This window comes from Capra hircus, chromosome 3, assembly GCF_001704415.2.
Source record: "Capra hircus breed San Clemente chromosome 3, ASM170441v1, whole genome shotgun sequence".
Classification (NCBI taxonomy): domain Eukaryota; kingdom Metazoa; phylum Chordata; class Mammalia; order Artiodactyla; family Bovidae; genus Capra; species Capra hircus.
This window is the reverse complement of record NC_030810.1, coordinates 15,080,027-15,097,590: the sequence shown is the minus strand read 5'-3', so window position 1 is coordinate 15,097,590 and position 17,564 is coordinate 15,080,027. Positions and strand designations below refer to the sequence as shown.

Genomic DNA, 17,564 nt, shown 5'->3' with positions numbered 1-17,564 from the left:
GGATTCTTTGTAGCGCCTTATTTTTCTGAATCAGCAATAACACACACAGATGAAAGGATCTGGGGAGACTTATTAAATTTCTTAGTTCAAGAGCACCCTCTTCTGTTAGTAAAGTGAAATGACTACTTGGTGGAGAGGAGGATAGTAGATCTGATTTTGTCATTCTCAATTTTTACTTCTTCACCAAAGGTCTCCTAAGGGCACCCTCTCATTCTAAGTCATCCTCATCTCTCCTAGAAACAATGCTCTGCCAAAGCTACCCCCTATAGTCCTATCTATTTCAAGTCCTTTGCTTTCGATTCTCCAAGTAACCAGAGTTATACTGCACCAGGTCTCAGAACACTTCTCAGCACGTCTCTCATCAGGGCAGGGCTTTCTCTTTCTTGGGGGTGTTTTATCTATGCCCCGTCACCTCTAGCCCCCTGCTCCTTCTCCTCTTTTCACATGGCCTCTCTGTGGTGCTGGCTCTGCTTGATTTCGGTGTTTTTAAAAAGCTGTTTATTGTCGGCTATGCTGGGTCTCTGGTGCTGTGAGGGCTCTTCTCTAGTCGTGAGCAGGCACTACTCCAGTTGCAGCGTGCAGGCTTCCCACTGCTGAGGCTTCTCTTGTTGCGGAACACAGACTCCAGAGTGCACAGGCCTCAGTACTTGTGGCACTCAGGCTCAGTAGCTGCAGTTCCTGGGCTTCAGAGCTCAGGCTCAACAGTTGTGGCATGTGGGCTCAGCTGCTCCTCGGGATGTGGGATCTTCCTGGACCAGGGATTCCATCTGTGTCTCTTGCCTTGGCAGGCGAATTCTTTACCACTGAGCCACCAGGGAAGCCCTGGATTTCAGTGTTATAACCGTGTAATTTGAGGTTTGTGGTATTCTATTAGGTGCAAAAGTCACTACTTATGGGTGCTTTTATTGGCACCTCTTGTTTATCTGGACAAGCTGTTTTGTTTTGATGAATATGTAGAGAGTTTTAGAATCAGGCAATTACCCTTATTCTACAGGAACCCAAAATACCTCAGAAAGTCTAAGGTTAGATAGACCTTCTGTTAAAACAAATAAATAAATGAAGCAAATTCAAGAATGTCTCTGGCGATATCTCATTTACACTATAAGGATTCAAAGGATAAGGGACAGACACTAAGTGAGACGGCCTTGAGGAAGGCTCAGAACTCTTGTCCTGAGTGAAATGGAGCAGCTTACCTGAGTTAGGTTCCACTGCAGCTGCTGAGCTGGCTGAACCCCATACATAGTCTGGGGCATAGCTGCCATGCCTGCCATGTAGCCAGCCTGCTGGGTGGTCATCATTCCGTTTGGCACACCCATCATGGAGGCCTGCATGCCCCCCATATAGCCTGCAGGCATGGCCATTGGGGCAACCATTCCAGAAGCTCCTGGCTGAGCTACCATGCCTACTGGTGGGGGCATCATGCTCCCCATTAGGCTATTAGCAGGTGCAACCCCAGGGAAGCTGGGGTAGGCAGCGGGATACGCCATCTGAGCAGGAGCCATGAACACTGCTGCCGAGAGAACAGACACACAGATTCGTGAAAGAGGAATGCACACAAGGCCAATCCAACGCTCGCTGGCTGCCCCTTCCAGCTAAGACTCCTCAGACAGATCCTCTGGCTTCTAGCGGGCTGCAGACCCAGGCACTTCCCCTTTAGGGTCCAGATCCAGACCCCGAGTCAGGCTTCACAGAGGCCAGACCCCACAGAGCATGGCTCTGAGTTACATTAATATCGATCTCCTGATACTCAGTGGCTTCACAAGAAATGTCATGCTCAGGCTTGTTTGGAGTATGATGTCAGGGCCTCCAGAGAAACTGCCCCTGGCACAACAAATAATTCCTGCATGGAAGGCCTCCCGTTTCTACCTGGCACACTGCCATGACCCCTGTGAACTCTACCTTGGGTGGGCATCTGAGGCGTCTGGGATCCATACAGTGACAGGATGGAGTCTTTAGACAGCTGCTTCTTGCTTGTTTCTTCTGATTTGCTCCCTGGCTCTGGAAACAGGTTCAGGTTTTCCGGAACTGAGCCAGCACTCCCTGGGGTTGGCATGGAACCTACAACCTTAGGACAAAGGGCAGGGAGGAATTGGAATGGTCCTCTTGGGGTTCTCTGTAAAGGACCTCCCTCATCTCTCAGGTGCTTCTAATATTTGCCATGAGAAAACGTGGCTCGAGTTAGTAGCTTCCTGAAACTTTTACCATAAAAACATCTGGAAACACCTGATAGTTAAGCTCTGGTACAATTCTTTGCTCTTTAGCAAAATGATGTGATTTGGTGAAAAACTAACAAATTAAAATGACCTACAAACGATGCAGCCAGAGAGAACTAAGATCCCAGTACCACTGTTTACTGGTTGTGTAACGAGAGGCTAGTCATGTAACTTTTCTGAACTCTTTCCTCATTTGGAAGACCCATCTTGCAGGATTGTGGTGAATATTTCAAATCATAAGGGAAATATACAAAATGATACACAAAATCACCCAGCACTGCCTGGTGTACACAGCAGGCATTCCACAAATGGGAGTCACTGACGGTCTTAAGCCTTTCCTATTTACAAACTCTCTGGCAATAACTCAGGCTGAGGAGCTGACTTATAGGATTAGCCTTTACAAACTGACACATCTTCAACAGAAGTTCACATAAAGGGCCCAATCTTTTGGGGCAAGAGACAAAATGGAATGAATAGGCTGTAACAGAGATGACAGGGTTAAGGGAAGAATCAAGAAAACCAAAGTCAATTTCACCAAGAATGCATGACTTGACTCCAGGATTAAGTTATCAAAAGCACCCTTTACAGAATGCTCTTTCCTCCTGAGTCACCCATAAGACTCACCTTTCTGGAAACCGAAGAAGAGGGAGATGAAACAGAGGCCAGAAGATCTAAATCCTTCTCCAGGGTATTACTGGCCTTACCATTTGTAATGGAGCAGGATACAGGAGCATCTGGAAAGAGAGGCCAAAGTTAAAATGTAGCCCTGCTTATTAAGCCCATTCCTTTCTTCTCTTCCAGACACAAAGTAGAGAAGCCCCACATGCTCCAATCACAGACCCTGAAATCTAGGCTCTGGAACCATACAGCTTGGATGAGGAGGCATCTCACAAGATTCCCGAGAACACACTGGAAAAGCCTGTAGCTCAGCAGAGGACAGGAGGAACTTGGGCTTGAAGGCTACATTAGCACCATTGCAAGGGAGATGCCTGGCTCCCTTCTGGCTATTTGAGGGGCAAAGCTGTGCAGGATTTATTCTCAGAGAGAAATGAAAAGTACAGACATGAGAAGCTGAAGTAGCCAATACTCAGCAGGAATGGACTGAAACAAAGTACAGCCATCAGTACTATGAAAAGTAAGAAAAGGCTCTATTTCTGAAAGGGGCAGAACCACTAGCTCAGGGTTTCAAAAGTTTGGAGGAAAATGACCACAAGGTAAGGGGCCGTCTCAGAAGCAGGATGCACCTGGAAAACTAGAGGGCTGGGGGCAAGGCTCACAGGTGCTGGTCTAGTGAAACTTCCAAACACTTACTGAATGCTCCGTGTGTGTGGGCAAGGAGCTAAGAGCTTTACAGGCATTATCTCATTTAGTCCTTCCAACAACATCTCTGATGTAGACTTATCATCCTCACTATAGGAGGAAAGTTATGTTGAGAGGTTGAGCAAGCTCCCCAAAATACAAAGATAGAGAGTGGCAGAGCTGGGACTCTGGCTTCCAAGGCCATGCGCAACCAGTACTGGGTCTGACCACTCCTCTAGTGCAGCACTGTCTCCCTAAAGACTGTCAGCACCTTTTAGAACAACTGCTCAGATGTAAAAGAGCAGGAAGAACAGGAGGGAACAACCTTAGTGATGAAGCCACCAACCGAACAACCCCATCTCTACCTATCTCCCCAGGATCACAGAGAATTCATCAACATTGCTGAGATTACAGGAGTGGAAAAGTCTAGCTCTTACCAAGGCCCAAGAGATCCACCGCAGGAGCTTTGGATTTCGGGGAGGTTTTCCGAGGCAGCTGTGGATCTTCTTTTTTCTGTGGCTAGGGTTAAAATATGTTACAGAAAGAAATAAGCAGGTGTTTTTGAAGCCTCTATTCCCCTCTCCAACTGTAAAGCCACAGGAATTCTTGTGGCATGGATGTTGTTATTCAAAGAGAGTTACCAAAGGAACAGAACTCAGGAAGTGTTACGTGAAAAAAAAAAAAACAAATCAGAAGACAAAGTGCAGAAATCAAACCTAAAGTGAAAAACAAAGCTGTCATCTGCACTTATCTGGCTTTCTAAAGAGAGAGATCTTTCCGAAACCAAGACAACCACAGACCAGGGTATCCAACAGAAGCAGCGGTTTTTGGTCCCAGGAGAAGCAAAGAATAAAGGCAGGTGTCTGATGGTACAAAAGGTAATGGCCAACACTTCTCCCAGTGATTAGAAAACCTTTAATACCAAAAGGGAACTCATTTTATAGGTTACCTAATTCGCTCTGCCAATATCACTACGGACTGTGTTCTGCAGACAATACGATTCAGAATGATGCTAAAAGACCCTCGAAGGAAAACAGTAAAAAGTCTTCTTTCCCAAGATTCCAAACATGTTAAGAGTCGTGACCCAGGGATCGAACCCGTGTCTCTTACACCTCCTGCAATGGCAGGCAGGTTCTTTACCACTAGCGCCACCTGGGAAGTCCCATCTTAGAGTATCTACTACCACGGCCATCAGGTGTCCAGTGGGAAGAAGGGTGCCTACTTCATTATGACAGAGCGAGAACACAAGAAGGGATGGTTTAAAATGAATTACTACGGCCTGGCTTCAGGACTGTTCTTAACAGCAACAGGAAAACCAGGTACAGAAGGCCTAAGGAGAGAACTAACGTAGCATCTGCTCAGAAGGTGTCACGGAGCCTTGGCATTCTGCCATGAAACGTGCCTCTTGCTCAGATGGGACAGGTGCCGTTCCCAAGCTCCCATCTGGACCTCAAAGGCAGTGTGACAGAGCAGATTGGGCAGCAACAAGGCAATGGGAAAGCAGCAGAAATAGCAGCGGGTGATCTAATCCGAATGTGGCGCCCTTTAGTCCCAGGTGCAATGGTGCAACGTGCTCTCAATGAGCCCTCCCCCTCCCCACCCCTCCCCTCTCCTCTCCTCTCCTCCACTGCCCTCCCCTCCACACACGTCAGCAAACCCTGAGCCATCCACACAGCACACACACTGCCCCCACTTACCATTTTCACTTTCTCAAAAACAACAGGTTCCATTTTTTTCTCTGGAGCTGGTTCACTCCCTCTTTTCCACTTGTTATCTTTTTCTTTCTATGATGATTAAAAAAAACAAGACAAAGAACAGACCCCATGGTGACTAACAGTTCAACAAATTAGAATCCTAAATGTCTCAAAAGGACACACAAATCCCTACTGAATCTGATGCAGGAGCCTGACAGACTGTGGGAGGGTCCTGTGTGGGGCATGAGCGCTAGCCTCTTCCACCCTGGCCTCAAGGCTGTAAAGAGGCATCTTTCAAATTTCTTAAGTATCTCCCTCCTTGTTCTGTCTAATCCATGTATGACTGTTAAGTGTGCAGACCGGGTTATCCATAGAGGTTAAAACATTTCACCAGTTTGCTGTCCCTTTTGGACCCAAGTTTAACTTGCTCATCTTGGTACGGCAGTGAAAAATGTTCATCTTACTTGACATACAGCCTTCAATCAAAGGTTCTCTCCCTTACAAATATGAGCCAAAGATGAAGTGTTTCCTTATATATAAAATGTGAGTGAGAAGAGCTGCGATCAAAAGAATATCACCTGGATCAAAAGAATAACAGAACATAAATGTAATTTGCTATATATTAAAGGATATTGTATAAATACAATGGATAAAGTTTGAAGTCCCCCATCTGCCTCTTCTAGCCAGAGGGTTCTGTTGTTTAGTTACTCAGTTGTGTCTGACTCTGTGACCCCAAGGACTGCAGCATGTCAGGCTATCCTGTCCTTCATTATCTCCCACAGTTTGCTCAAACTCATGCCAATTGAGTCAATGATGCCATCCAACCATCTCATCCTCTGTCACCCCCTTCTCCTGCCCTCACGAATCTTATTTGTAAAATGCAGGACAGCTGGAGCTCAAGCTCCAATACTTTGGCCGCCTGACACGAACAGCCAACTCATTGGAAAAGACCCTGATGCTGGGAAAGACTGAAGGCAAAAGGAGAAGTGGGTGGCAGAGGATGAGATGGTTGGATGGCATCACCAATTCAATGGACATGAACCTGGGTGAACTCCGGGAGAGGGTGAAGGACAGGGAGGCCTGGCATGCTGCAGTCCATGGGGTCACAAAGAGTTGGACACCACTTAGCAACTGAACAACAAATACACATGAAAAACGGTCGGCCCTGATCATGATCAAAAAGTGAAATTTAAAATGCACTTTTGGGCGGAATTCCCTGGCAGTCCAGTGGTTAGGACTCTGAACATTCAGTGCTGAGAGTCCAGGTTTGACCTCTGGTTGGAGAAATGAGATTTCAAGCCACGAGGCATGGCCAAAAAAAAAAAAAACATTTTGGGGAGGAGAAAAAAATCTTAATAGTACTATCTAATATTGGTAGGAATGGAGTAAAACTACTCTACTCATCCAATGCTGAGAAGACAGTATAGAACAGTACAACTTCTAAAAAATATATTGGCAAACGTATGAAGAGACAAATACTGAAACCCTTTGACCAAGAGAACATTGTATCTTGTAATATACCTTAAGAAAAATAATCCAAAGCATGGAGAAAGTGACATATGCCAGGAAGTTCATTCCAGAGTAACGTATCTGAAGAGAAACGGAACCTTTATGCCACAGAGGGGAAGAGTGAAATAAACTGTGATCTAGCTGCTCACTGAACAAGAGGCAACGATTACAAGTTGTGAAAAGTAACAAGTAAACAGGTGACAGGTAAAAACACGATGTGCTGAGTTAAAGGAAAGCAGGAGGCATTCTATCCAACCATGGCACAATTATGCCTTCAAAAAGTAACTACACAGGGAAGAATGGGGGAAACACACGGGTGACAGTCATTACGAAGGGAAGAGCAGGCATGGATTTTCCACTTTAACTTCCATATTATCTGTACAGTGATATCATAATCACGAAGAACACACCCAGCGATGCTTGTTGCATACATAGTGTAATACTTGAATACAGAACACTTTATTTCTCGAAATTCAAAACATCTTATCTGTCTATTCAAGAAGAATACTCTTCAACAAAGCCAGTTTCTTTTAGATTTGATATTAAATGCCTTCACTCAGCAAATATTAATTCTTGGCATATAAATCTTCACAAAGATATTTTTTAAAAGTCTACATACATCAAATAAAAGGTTTTGAAATAGCTCTTTGGCACACAGGAAACATTTCCTTTCTAACTGAAAACATTTAGTGAGTAAAACAGGCTGCTTTCATGGGTATGGTACAGCAGAAACATAATTATGAATGAATACCATCTATTTCCATACAGCAACTCTTTCCTCTTCTCCTACCTTCTGAATTACCTCAGGTACCTTTTGTTTGACCTCATCTGATTTCATATGTTCTTGTGCAATGAACAGAGCTAAGCAGACAGACTACAGTTTTCTACAAAGGAAAGGAAAGGTCTGTTTCTTTTGGTTTCAAACTCTTCTAGATGATGCCATCCAAGCCATAAATGTACGCTGGGTTAAGTCTTTCTTGGAAGAGTTACGACACATCCCTTTTCTGGATGACTGTGACGTAAGAGTCCTTCATACAAAGCTGAGAAGGAATTATCGTTACCTAACTACATGTATTACCCTGCACTTACTTGCCCACGTTGAAATCAACGACCGGTTAGTGCCCCTTTTCATACAAGATCAAAAGATCGGTCTCGAGCTAATTCCAATTAGTTTGACTTTATCTGGAAGGGCTTAGAGCCCTGTGTAAATGTAATGATCTCACTGGCTAGCACATCTTCCATCAAAATAAACAACAGAGAGAGGACAGATGCTAGGTAGATAGGTCTTTTGCTAGAACTGGAGAATCCCATATTCTCCATATTTCCTTAGCTAGAGAAACAGTCGATTATTTCAAAGAAAATTTATTAGTCTTGTCAAAGGCTTTTTGAAGGTTTAAGTTAGTCATATTTATAGGTTCCCCTCTAGCTGTCATTAGTCAGGCATATTTCCTTCTTCCAGAAACCATGTTGTATTCCTCTTGTACACTGTATTTCAGATTCTAACCACATGCCTAGGATGCAAAGTGTATTTGGCAACTGGGAGTCTCCTAAAACTCCTCTCAAGAACAAGCGTTCCATTGGCAGTCAGTCAACTGACACAATGGAAATATATGCTGGTCAAATTTAAGGAAACTCTGCTGATATAATTACATCAATTTTGGTGACTTCATTTACAGAAAAAAAAATGCACACACACGTACGTATGCACACACACACTATTCTATTTGATCTAGTATGCCCAACATATCCATATAAAGAAATAATTTGGAAATGGGAATCACTGACATCTAAATTCGGATCACGGTAAAGAATTAACTGATTGGACTCAGGGTCCATCCCTGAGGCAAAAGTTTGCTCCATGATATCTCAGGGTCTTGATTCAATAGCTTGCTTTATTCTACTTTTTTGTTTTTATGTTCTTAGAGTATTTTGGTAGCTGTTCTTCAGATTCTCCCCAGGCCTGATTAATAAGCAAATTGTTTATTATGAACAAAACTTGAAAGATTTACAACCAACCCTAAAGGCGTTGATGTCCAGACTTCGGTCCATGTATTTCTTCTTCTCATATTTATCTCGAATAAATCCCTCGACCGCACTGCAAGAAGCTTATTAAGGATAAAGCAAGCAAGTCTTTCTCACAGAATGACCATAAAAAGTCCATTTGTATCCCGTGAGCATTGTTCCCCCTCTTCCTTCTGCCTGGTTTCCCCACGTGGCTCCTGTCTCTTCTGGCCTATCCCTAACCCAAACCTTAAAATGCCTCCTTCGTGGCTGCTGCAGGGAATCACCATTTCCTACAGCAGAAATGGGGTCCCTCTTCATTTCGACAGCAGTGAAGCCTGTGGCTGTTCTACTGATAGAATACAGGTAAAGCAGTCAGTTATCTACTTTAAAGTCCTTAAGTCAACAGGACTGAAACAGACATCTGAGTGCCCCTTAAAAAAAAATATACGGGACTCCCGTGCCCCACTGCCAGATTCTGATCTGGGGTCCTCTGCAGGGCTCCAAATCTACATTTAGTAGGTTCTCCTTGTACCCACCAAAATCAAACTCTAACAAGATGGTCTACAAGCCATGTTTTGAGAAGCACTGCCTTCAGGGAGTTTGGTTTTATGAGCTGAGTGCCATCTCCATTCGAGGGGCTGGGGGAAGAAAGTTGTGGATTAACTGGTCAACAAGTTAATTCTTTCAGGTAGGGCATAAAAAGGCATTAAAAATCAGTGGCAGTTTTGCTGAATCAACATAGCACAATAAACTATTCTTTTTATCAAACAATAGTTTCAGAGATTCAAAGACTATTGGAGATGTCACTCTATGGAAGAATTCACAGTGAACCACAGCAGTCTTAATTTCTGGATGAGTCGCCCCTGTGTGACACCACCATTCTGACATTAGAGAGTATATACGTGGGCTTTCTATATGTCTTGGTTGCAGGAAAGAGGAAAAGCCAGACAGACTTCAACTCATCCACATATAAAGATGGCCCAGTCAGATCATGGGTCCTGAGTCTTCTGTAACTCTCCCAAGACACTACCAACACCACCACCACCAATAAAACCATTCAGCCTTTGAAGCTGCTCCAAAAAGGATACTGGTCTATTTGAGGTCGCCGAAAGGTCTCAGGCAGGTAGGCTTCATAAAGTCGGTTTGCCTTTCCATTCCCCATCTCTTGCATGCACTGCAATCAAAAAGATGTGGAAACAAGGAATGTCACATTAGGAAAGAACGGAAAAACTTCTTATCCAACTGCATCATTTTGCAATTGAAGAGCCAACCTAGGGAGTGGCAGAACCGAGATTTAAACCTGTGTATTCTGATTTATAATCCATGATTCTCTCGGCTCTGCTCCCAACCATTTCCTTCCACAGCTGTCTTTCCTGCCACTCTGTCTCCTTTTATTGAAAGATTTGTCTAACAAGATATATTTGATTCAATAGTAATTTAAGATCCCATTTGAAAGTCCAAGACATAGAGCTGCCAATCCAAATGTCTACTTGGCAGGCAATAATCAGTGCCTAATCAGGCAGGCAGTAATTACGAACAACTACAATTCTGAGTTTATAGTAGCAATTAACCTATCCACTGTATTACCAACAAATATGTTTCTCATTAGGCTTTTGAAAGACTCCTTAACATTTGTGAGAGATAAATTCCAAGATTTTTAAACATCTTCAAATATAACTGAAAAATATAACTAATCTTTTAGTCCTTCAGTGAATCTATAAAGATAACCTAAAGTAACTTCTAAAGCCATTTTCTGTCAAGAATAACCTCTTACTTACAATATCAACTTTAGCAACTGGTTTTCTTCGGAGCCAGGAGATTTCCCGAAAACAAATTTTATATATATATATATATATATATATATATATATATATATTTGTAAATTACTTTAAGAAGTTTCAATGCAGGAAGAGAACAGAAAACAGGGAAGCCATATCAACCTGAAGCTCTCCAGCCAGGCTGGACTCACTAACTTAAGTGTCTCACAGTCAGCCCACCAACCTAACAGCAAGCAGGATTCATATATGCATTTCTGCAATAAAAAACATTAAAAGTGTACGTGTTGGACTTCTTTTTTAAGTGAGTATCTAAAATTACAAACATTAGATCTGAAAATGATAAGGGCCTTAGAAAATAATACAAAGATCCTCCTTCATGTCTTCATGGATCCATGGGGTCCTAGTCCATAGAGTATTTGTGTTTTGAAGGAGGTAAAATATAAGTGGAATAACTTGTATCTTAAATACAAAGATAAAAATTTTTTATTGTGGCGTTAGTGTTGAATACTTAAACTTCCCTCTACCTTCACCTTTGTGCCCAGTTTGACTGAAATTCATCTGGAACTACTTTCACATGAAGTATGGGAGCAGCTGACTCACTCCTGGGTTGTGCAAGTACCTGGATCTGTTCTTGAGTCCACTGGTCAAGGTTAACTGATTTTACCCTGGATATGTGCACCCCGAGATTCCTGTGGATTCCAGCACATCGAATGCAGATGAACACGCCAATGTTCCAGGAGGCCCATCGTGGCCCTGTGGAGGGCAGGATCAGGGGGCAATAAAGTAAAAATTAAAACAACATTCACAACCCAAACCAGAATTATTTAGGTTATCAGTTAACATTTCAGCTAGAACATCAGTGAGAGAATTGTTACCACGATCACCTTTTAAATTTTTAAAAATTTTGTTTTTATCTTTTTGGCTGCGCTGTGAGGCTTGCAGGATTTTAGTTCCTTGAACAGGGACTGAACCCCAGGCCTAGCAGGGAAAGCTCTGAGTCCTAACCACTGGACTGCCAGGGAATTCCACAATCACCTTTTTTGGGTCATTGTTTTGTTAATTTTTCCAAAAATGAGCTTTTTTTAAAAAAAATTTTAAAGTTCTTAAGTGTACAATATGGTGGTCTTTAGTATATTCACACAGTTATGTATCATCGTCACTATCTAATTCCAGAATGTCTTCATCCTCCCCAAGAAGAATTCTCAAGCCTAGTAGCAGGCACTTCCCATTTCCTCTAAAATTCCCCTGATCCCAGCCCCTGGCAACCACAAATCTACATTTTCTTTCTATAGATTTGCCAATTCTGGACATTTCATAGAAATATATAATGTGGGCATCTGTGTATGGAACAATAGCTTTTTTAGAGTCTCATAAAGGTTGAACTGCAAATATTATAATATTGTTACTTATGTTTTTAAAAATCCCAGGAGAACAGTGGCAGGTCATGTCACATTCTATTTAATATATTTCATGAACAGCCCTCTCTCAAGAAACTTTTTAATGGTGGTGAGACCTGGATTCAGTTTTCCTACTAGGGAAAAAGATACAGACATACCATGCCAGCTTGCAGTAAGCCTGAAATTTAAAACTCTGTTTATCCTCCCCTCCCCACCAGGACTATAAAATATGCATCCAGATTCACTTAATAGGATCCTTTCCCCTAGGGCTAATGTCCCTACTTTACCCACCTACAGCATTATCTAGATTTAAAATTGCCGTATAATAAGGATGCTTATAGCAAAAAAAAAAAAAAAAATCTCAGACATGTATTTTAATATAAGATGTTACATAATCTCCCATCCCCTGCCAACTTTGCTCACCCTAATAACCACTCTGGAAAAATTTCAAACTCCTGTTCATAATTTTTATACAGGGTAAAAGCAACTTACTTTTATATGACATCTGCCAAAGATTTACTGAAAAATCACTAATATTTCTTTTGCCACTACTCCAGTAGGCAGAAATTCACCACATAAAAGAAGCATGATGTCAAGAGCTAGAGGTTGTGAAAAAGAAGTGAAAAGACACTAACTGGGTTTCTACAGAGATAAACAGGACCCGCATTTGGAACAAAAAAGGACACGAGGTTTTGGTTCTGCTGGACACAGACAATGGTGTGGTTAGTCTGAGGGTTTTGACAGAAGTTTTTTTTTTTTTTATCTTTTTACTGAAGGATAATTGCTTTACAGAATTTTGTTGTTTTCTGTCAAACCTCAACATGAATCAGCCATAGGTCTACATATATTCCCTCTCTTTTGAACCTCCCTACAATCTCCCGCCCCATCCCATCCCTCTAGGTTGATACAGAGCCCCTGTTTGAGTGTCCTGAGCCATAGAGCAAATTCTCGTTGGCTATCTATTTCACATATGGTGATGTAAGTTTCCATGTTACTCTCTCCATACATTTCAGCCTCTCCTCCCCTCTCCCTATGTCCATAAGTCTATTCTCTAATTCTGTTTCTCCACTGCTGCCCTGTAAATAAATTCTTCAGTACCATTTTTCTAGATTCCTTGACAGAAGTTTCAATGGAGGAATGCTAGAGTTATATGGAAGAAATTATTTTTAGAAATTTGAATCGGCAGCTATTATAAATAAGGTAATTTCTAGATAAAGATATCAGATATTACGGTTAAAAAATGAAAATACAGAAGGCTCAAGTTCTCCTTATAACCACCAGGTGGCGTTCTCTGCCTGAAATTTTATTGCAATACCCTCTTCCTGCTATAATAATCTTGATACACTCAGGTTTATCTTCTAAAAAGACCTTCAGTCCCTTCAAATCCCCAGATTTGCACAGTAGATCTGCCACGTAACTAACAAGCACACAAATGATCCACACACTTCTTTCAATGGTGGTGAGTTACATAAACACAAAATGGAAAACCTAAATAGATGGAAATGAGATTCCTTAAGGTGCTGTGGGTCTATTTGGGGTTATAGTTTTTATAAGGAACTCAAGATAAATCGAAATTATACATGATTAAAAGTGGGACCAAAAGTCAATAGTTCATGTCTCTTTACCATTTTCCCTTTGCTCTAGATTCTAGAACTCATGATAAGATAGTTAAATTGCACCTGTTTGCTAACAAAATCAGAAGCCAAAAACACGAATTAAAAGTTAGCTGTGGAGTGTTACACTATTTGCTTTCTGACCCTAAGTCTAGAGAAGGTGATTCCCAAACATCAAAGCCACTGTCACAACTGGGGAATTTCTCCAGATCCCATTCCAGAGTATAAGGTCTCTGAGCAATACAGGACTAAATCCTGATATTCTGAAGCTGCTAACAAGGCCTCCATATAGAAACACAGGCAATAATATTTTCACGACAAGTCAAAGGAAAGCCTCCTTTGCCCCACTCCCACATCCCTCCTACGACCTTTTCCCAGTGAAATATGGGCGGTTCCATCTCAGACACTCAGCTTCCTTTAGTTTTATGGTGCTGGATTTATTAAGCTGTAACTTCATCCTCCATACAGGATTCCGAAATTAGAGAAAAGGAAAAGACAAGAGAGACAGTTACTTATATGGCTGAAAATATGGGGAAACGGTGTTGTTATTTCAAGTATAATCTTTGCAGCCAGGAAAAAACTGAAGTTTGAAGGTCAGCTTCAATAACAATTAGCTGCGCGACCTTCGGAGAGATACTGAAACCTCCTAGGCCTCAGTTTCCTCATCTTCAAAATGTGTACAGTAATATTCACCTTACATGCTGAGACTATGGAGGGATACTAACAAAAGAGAGCTACATATAAGAACATGGTATAGAGTGAGATTTCTGGAACCCACTTCCCATTCATCTACTTTCATTGATAACAGCATGTTAACGCATTCATATGTCTATACCAACACTATGCAAGACCACAGAATGCTCCTGTTAGACAGGAATGTGAGTTCCAGTCCTAAAACGTCAGAACCAGAATCAACTGACTGAACAGCAGAAAGAAGAAATTTACCCTCGATACAATTTCAAAGTCTTCTAGAAAACAAGAAATTTTAGGCAGTTTTCTAAGTCTCCCCCCAAATATTCCTTGAAATGTATTTCCTAAACCCCCACCTGTTCCCCTTCTCTGTTATACACTTCCACTCTGCCTTTGTGTCCACACATGCCTCCACTACACACACGAAGGAAGACGAGAACCTGACAGCTATTTGACGTGTCTGGATTACACAGTACCCTGTATTGCTGCTACAAGGCCAACCTACTGGAACATGGCATTATAGGCAAAGATAATCCAATTGTTCCATACACACTGGTCATGGCCACCAAGGAGAAAATATACAAAAGATGCCATTTTGAAGTTGAAAAGAGACTCTGAGAGGCAATATTCTGAACTGTTTTGAAAGCAAAGAGGATAGATAGTGACATAAACTGGGTAGTGATTAGCACAAAGTCATGGTTAAGTGAACATATTCAACAGGGGCCTATGAGCGGGCTCAGGAAGCATTAAGCAATATTAAAATTAACAAATAACCACTCTGCAATAAGAGATCAGTAAAAATAAAGAAAGTATTTGGATTTGGCTAATCTGTCAAGAAATTGGCTCTAATAAGTCCCAGCCCAGTATCAGGGAAATCTGGGCTTACCCTAACTATTTTCACACCTTCTAACAAGTATCTCGAGTGTTTATTTCTCCATTTGTAAAATGGAAAGCATATAAGTAAATCCAATTTACATTCAACTACTGGATGCCTTCTGCATAACTGAGTTAAATACTGATACTTGGCTGCAAATTTTTCTTGCTGCTAAAATTTCCCTCATCACAAGAGCTGCTGGGCCCAGAAGTGTTCTGTCTGGGCTTGAGAAATCAGCAGAGAGAAGAGAACTAGACTTACAGATAGCTTGAAGTCACTATTATAATAATTATAGCTCATGAATCTCTAACTTGTAGAGTTCCAAAAAATCAATGTTGAGGTGAAAAAAAAAAAATTGCTAAATCGATGGTTACCCATAATTAGACCTGCCAGCACCTTGGAGCTGTTGAATAGCTCTTCAACAGGAAGCGTCCAGGAAGGGAGAGAAACTCTTCCCTCTTCCATTCAAGCCCTGTTGAATCTACCTTGGAAACTTTCCCAGAAACTATCCATTTCTACCTAGACCTTCTCCTATCTCACCCATAAGCATTCATTCTCTCTTTTTTAATGGGCATAAGATTTTTTTTCTTGTTGGAGCTTTTAAAATGTTTCTATTGAAAAATCATTGATTTACAATGTTGTGTTAAGCATTTATTCTTTTAATATTATTTATTGAGTAGATGGTAAAGAATCCGCCTGCAATGTGGGAAACCTGGCTTTGATCCCTGGGTTGAGCAGATCCCCTGGAGAAGGGTACTGCTACTCACTCCAGTATTCTTACCTGGAGAATTCCATGTGCAGAAGAGCCTGGCAGGCTACAGTCCATGGGGTTGCAAAGAGTTGGACATGACTAAGTGACTTTCCTTTTTCACTGAGTACCTTTTATGTGCCAAGTACTCTGCCTGCTAGGTACCAGGAATACAAAGGCAGAGACAGTGAAGATGAGATTCCCTAATTCAAAGAGCTCATGGACTAACAACCAATTGGTCTCCAGTCTCCCACAAGAATAATCTGTCTAAACACAAAGCTACACAAATCAGGCCCCAAATATAAACTTTTCACATAGTCGTAAACATAGAGGTGAAAATGTAAATTGGTGCAAGTTTTCTGAATAGTCTATTCCAAACTGAACTCTCAGTCTCTTGCCACAAAACCTTCTGTCTCCATTCTTCTCCATCTTGATCCATTCACCCCCATCTCACCTCCATTCAATCAAATGCAGCAGCCAAAAATTCATACCTCATTTATACCTCTCTCCTTCCACCACCATCTCTGCAGCATCACCAAGACCAAACCTCTCTCAAATCGGCGTGTCTCCTCTCCACGTGCAACACTGTTTCTCTAATTCAAACCCACCGGATCGCTTGGACTAGCGCAATAACCTCCTAATGAATGTCTCTCTACTTTCACATTCCTCTCTCCTCCAAACCAAACCAAAAACCATTCTCTGTGAAACAGCCAGCTTGAACTCTTTTTATTTTTAATGTGGTTATTTACAATGTTGTGTTAGTTTCAGTTCAGTTCAGTTCAGTCACTCAGTCGTGTCTGACTCTTTTCGACCTCATGAACCGCAGCACGTCAGGCCTCCCTGTCCATCACCAACTCCCGGAGTCTACCCAAATCCATGTCCATCAAGTCGGTGATGCCATCCAACCATCTCATCCTCTGTTGTCCCCTTCTCCTCCTGCCCTCAATCTTTCCCAGCATCAGGGTCTTTTCAAATGAGTCAGCTCTTCACATCAGGGGGCCAAAGTACTGGAGTTTCAGCTTCAACATCAGCCCTTCCAATGAACACCCAGGACTGATCTCCTTTAGGATGGACTGGCTGGATATCCTTGCAGTCCAAGGGACTCTCAAGAGTCTTCTCCAACACCACAGTTCAGGTATAGAGTAAAATGAATCTGTTATATATATACACATATACCTACTATTTTTTAGATTCTTTTCCCATATGCCAGATTGAGCTCTTAAAGAAGCAAATGTGACCCTGTTACTCAGTTGCTTAAAAGCTTTCTAGGGTGTTTGGATCAAAGTAAAAAATCCGTAACATGTCTCCAAGGACTTACATGATCTGGCCCAGCTTTTCAGCTCCAGTCACACCAGCCTTCTTTCATTTCCTCAAAACACCAACATGTTCCTTACTTAGGGCTTCTGGCCTTTGTGCAAGTCACTCCCACTACCTAAAAAGCTCTTTCCCAAAGCACCATCCATTCCTCATAGCCTGGTCAACGCCCATATATCATTAAGGTCTCAGCTGAAAAGTTTCCTCCTCAAAAGAGCTTTTCCTCAGTCCCTCAAGTTAAACCAGATGATATTCTCATTTCCATCTTCTCTTCTGGCTTTTACATTTCATTATGGAAAATTTCAAACAAGCTGAGTGTAAATAACCAGCAGCTTCAGCAATTATCAACCCCTGGCCAATTTAATTTTAGCTATACTTCCACATACTCAAGTCCCAACCCTGGAATATTTTGAAGCAAACCCCAAATATCA

General features: G+C 41.9%; 1 protein-coding gene across 2 annotated transcripts in view; it reads right to left on the bottom strand.

Moving 5' to 3' along the window:
- The window catches only part of SMAP2 (small ArfGAP2), a 48,527-nt gene that overhangs the window by 4,568 nt on the left and 26,395 nt on the right, over nucleotides 1-17,564 (bottom strand). The window contains exons 2-9 of one of the 2 annotated variants that reach the window (XM_018042331.1): nucleotides 11,117-11,250; nucleotides 9,808-9,893; nucleotides 8,732-8,810; nucleotides 5,210-5,296; nucleotides 3,950-4,031; nucleotides 2,838-2,947; nucleotides 1,900-2,065; nucleotides 1,194-1,507 (exon numbers count right to left, since the gene is read on the bottom strand). In XM_018042331.1, coding sequence (XP_017897820.1) covers nucleotides 1,194-1,507; nucleotides 1,900-2,065; nucleotides 2,838-2,947; nucleotides 3,950-4,031; nucleotides 5,210-5,296; nucleotides 8,732-8,810; nucleotides 9,808-9,893; nucleotides 11,117-11,250 — 1,058 coding nt within the window. Of the gene's footprint in view, nucleotides 1-1,193; nucleotides 1,511-1,899; nucleotides 2,066-2,837; nucleotides 2,948-3,949; nucleotides 4,032-5,209; nucleotides 5,297-8,731; nucleotides 8,811-9,807; nucleotides 9,894-11,116; nucleotides 11,251-17,564 lie in introns of both variants that reach the window. The other variant, XM_018042325.1, reaches the window with a different exon arrangement.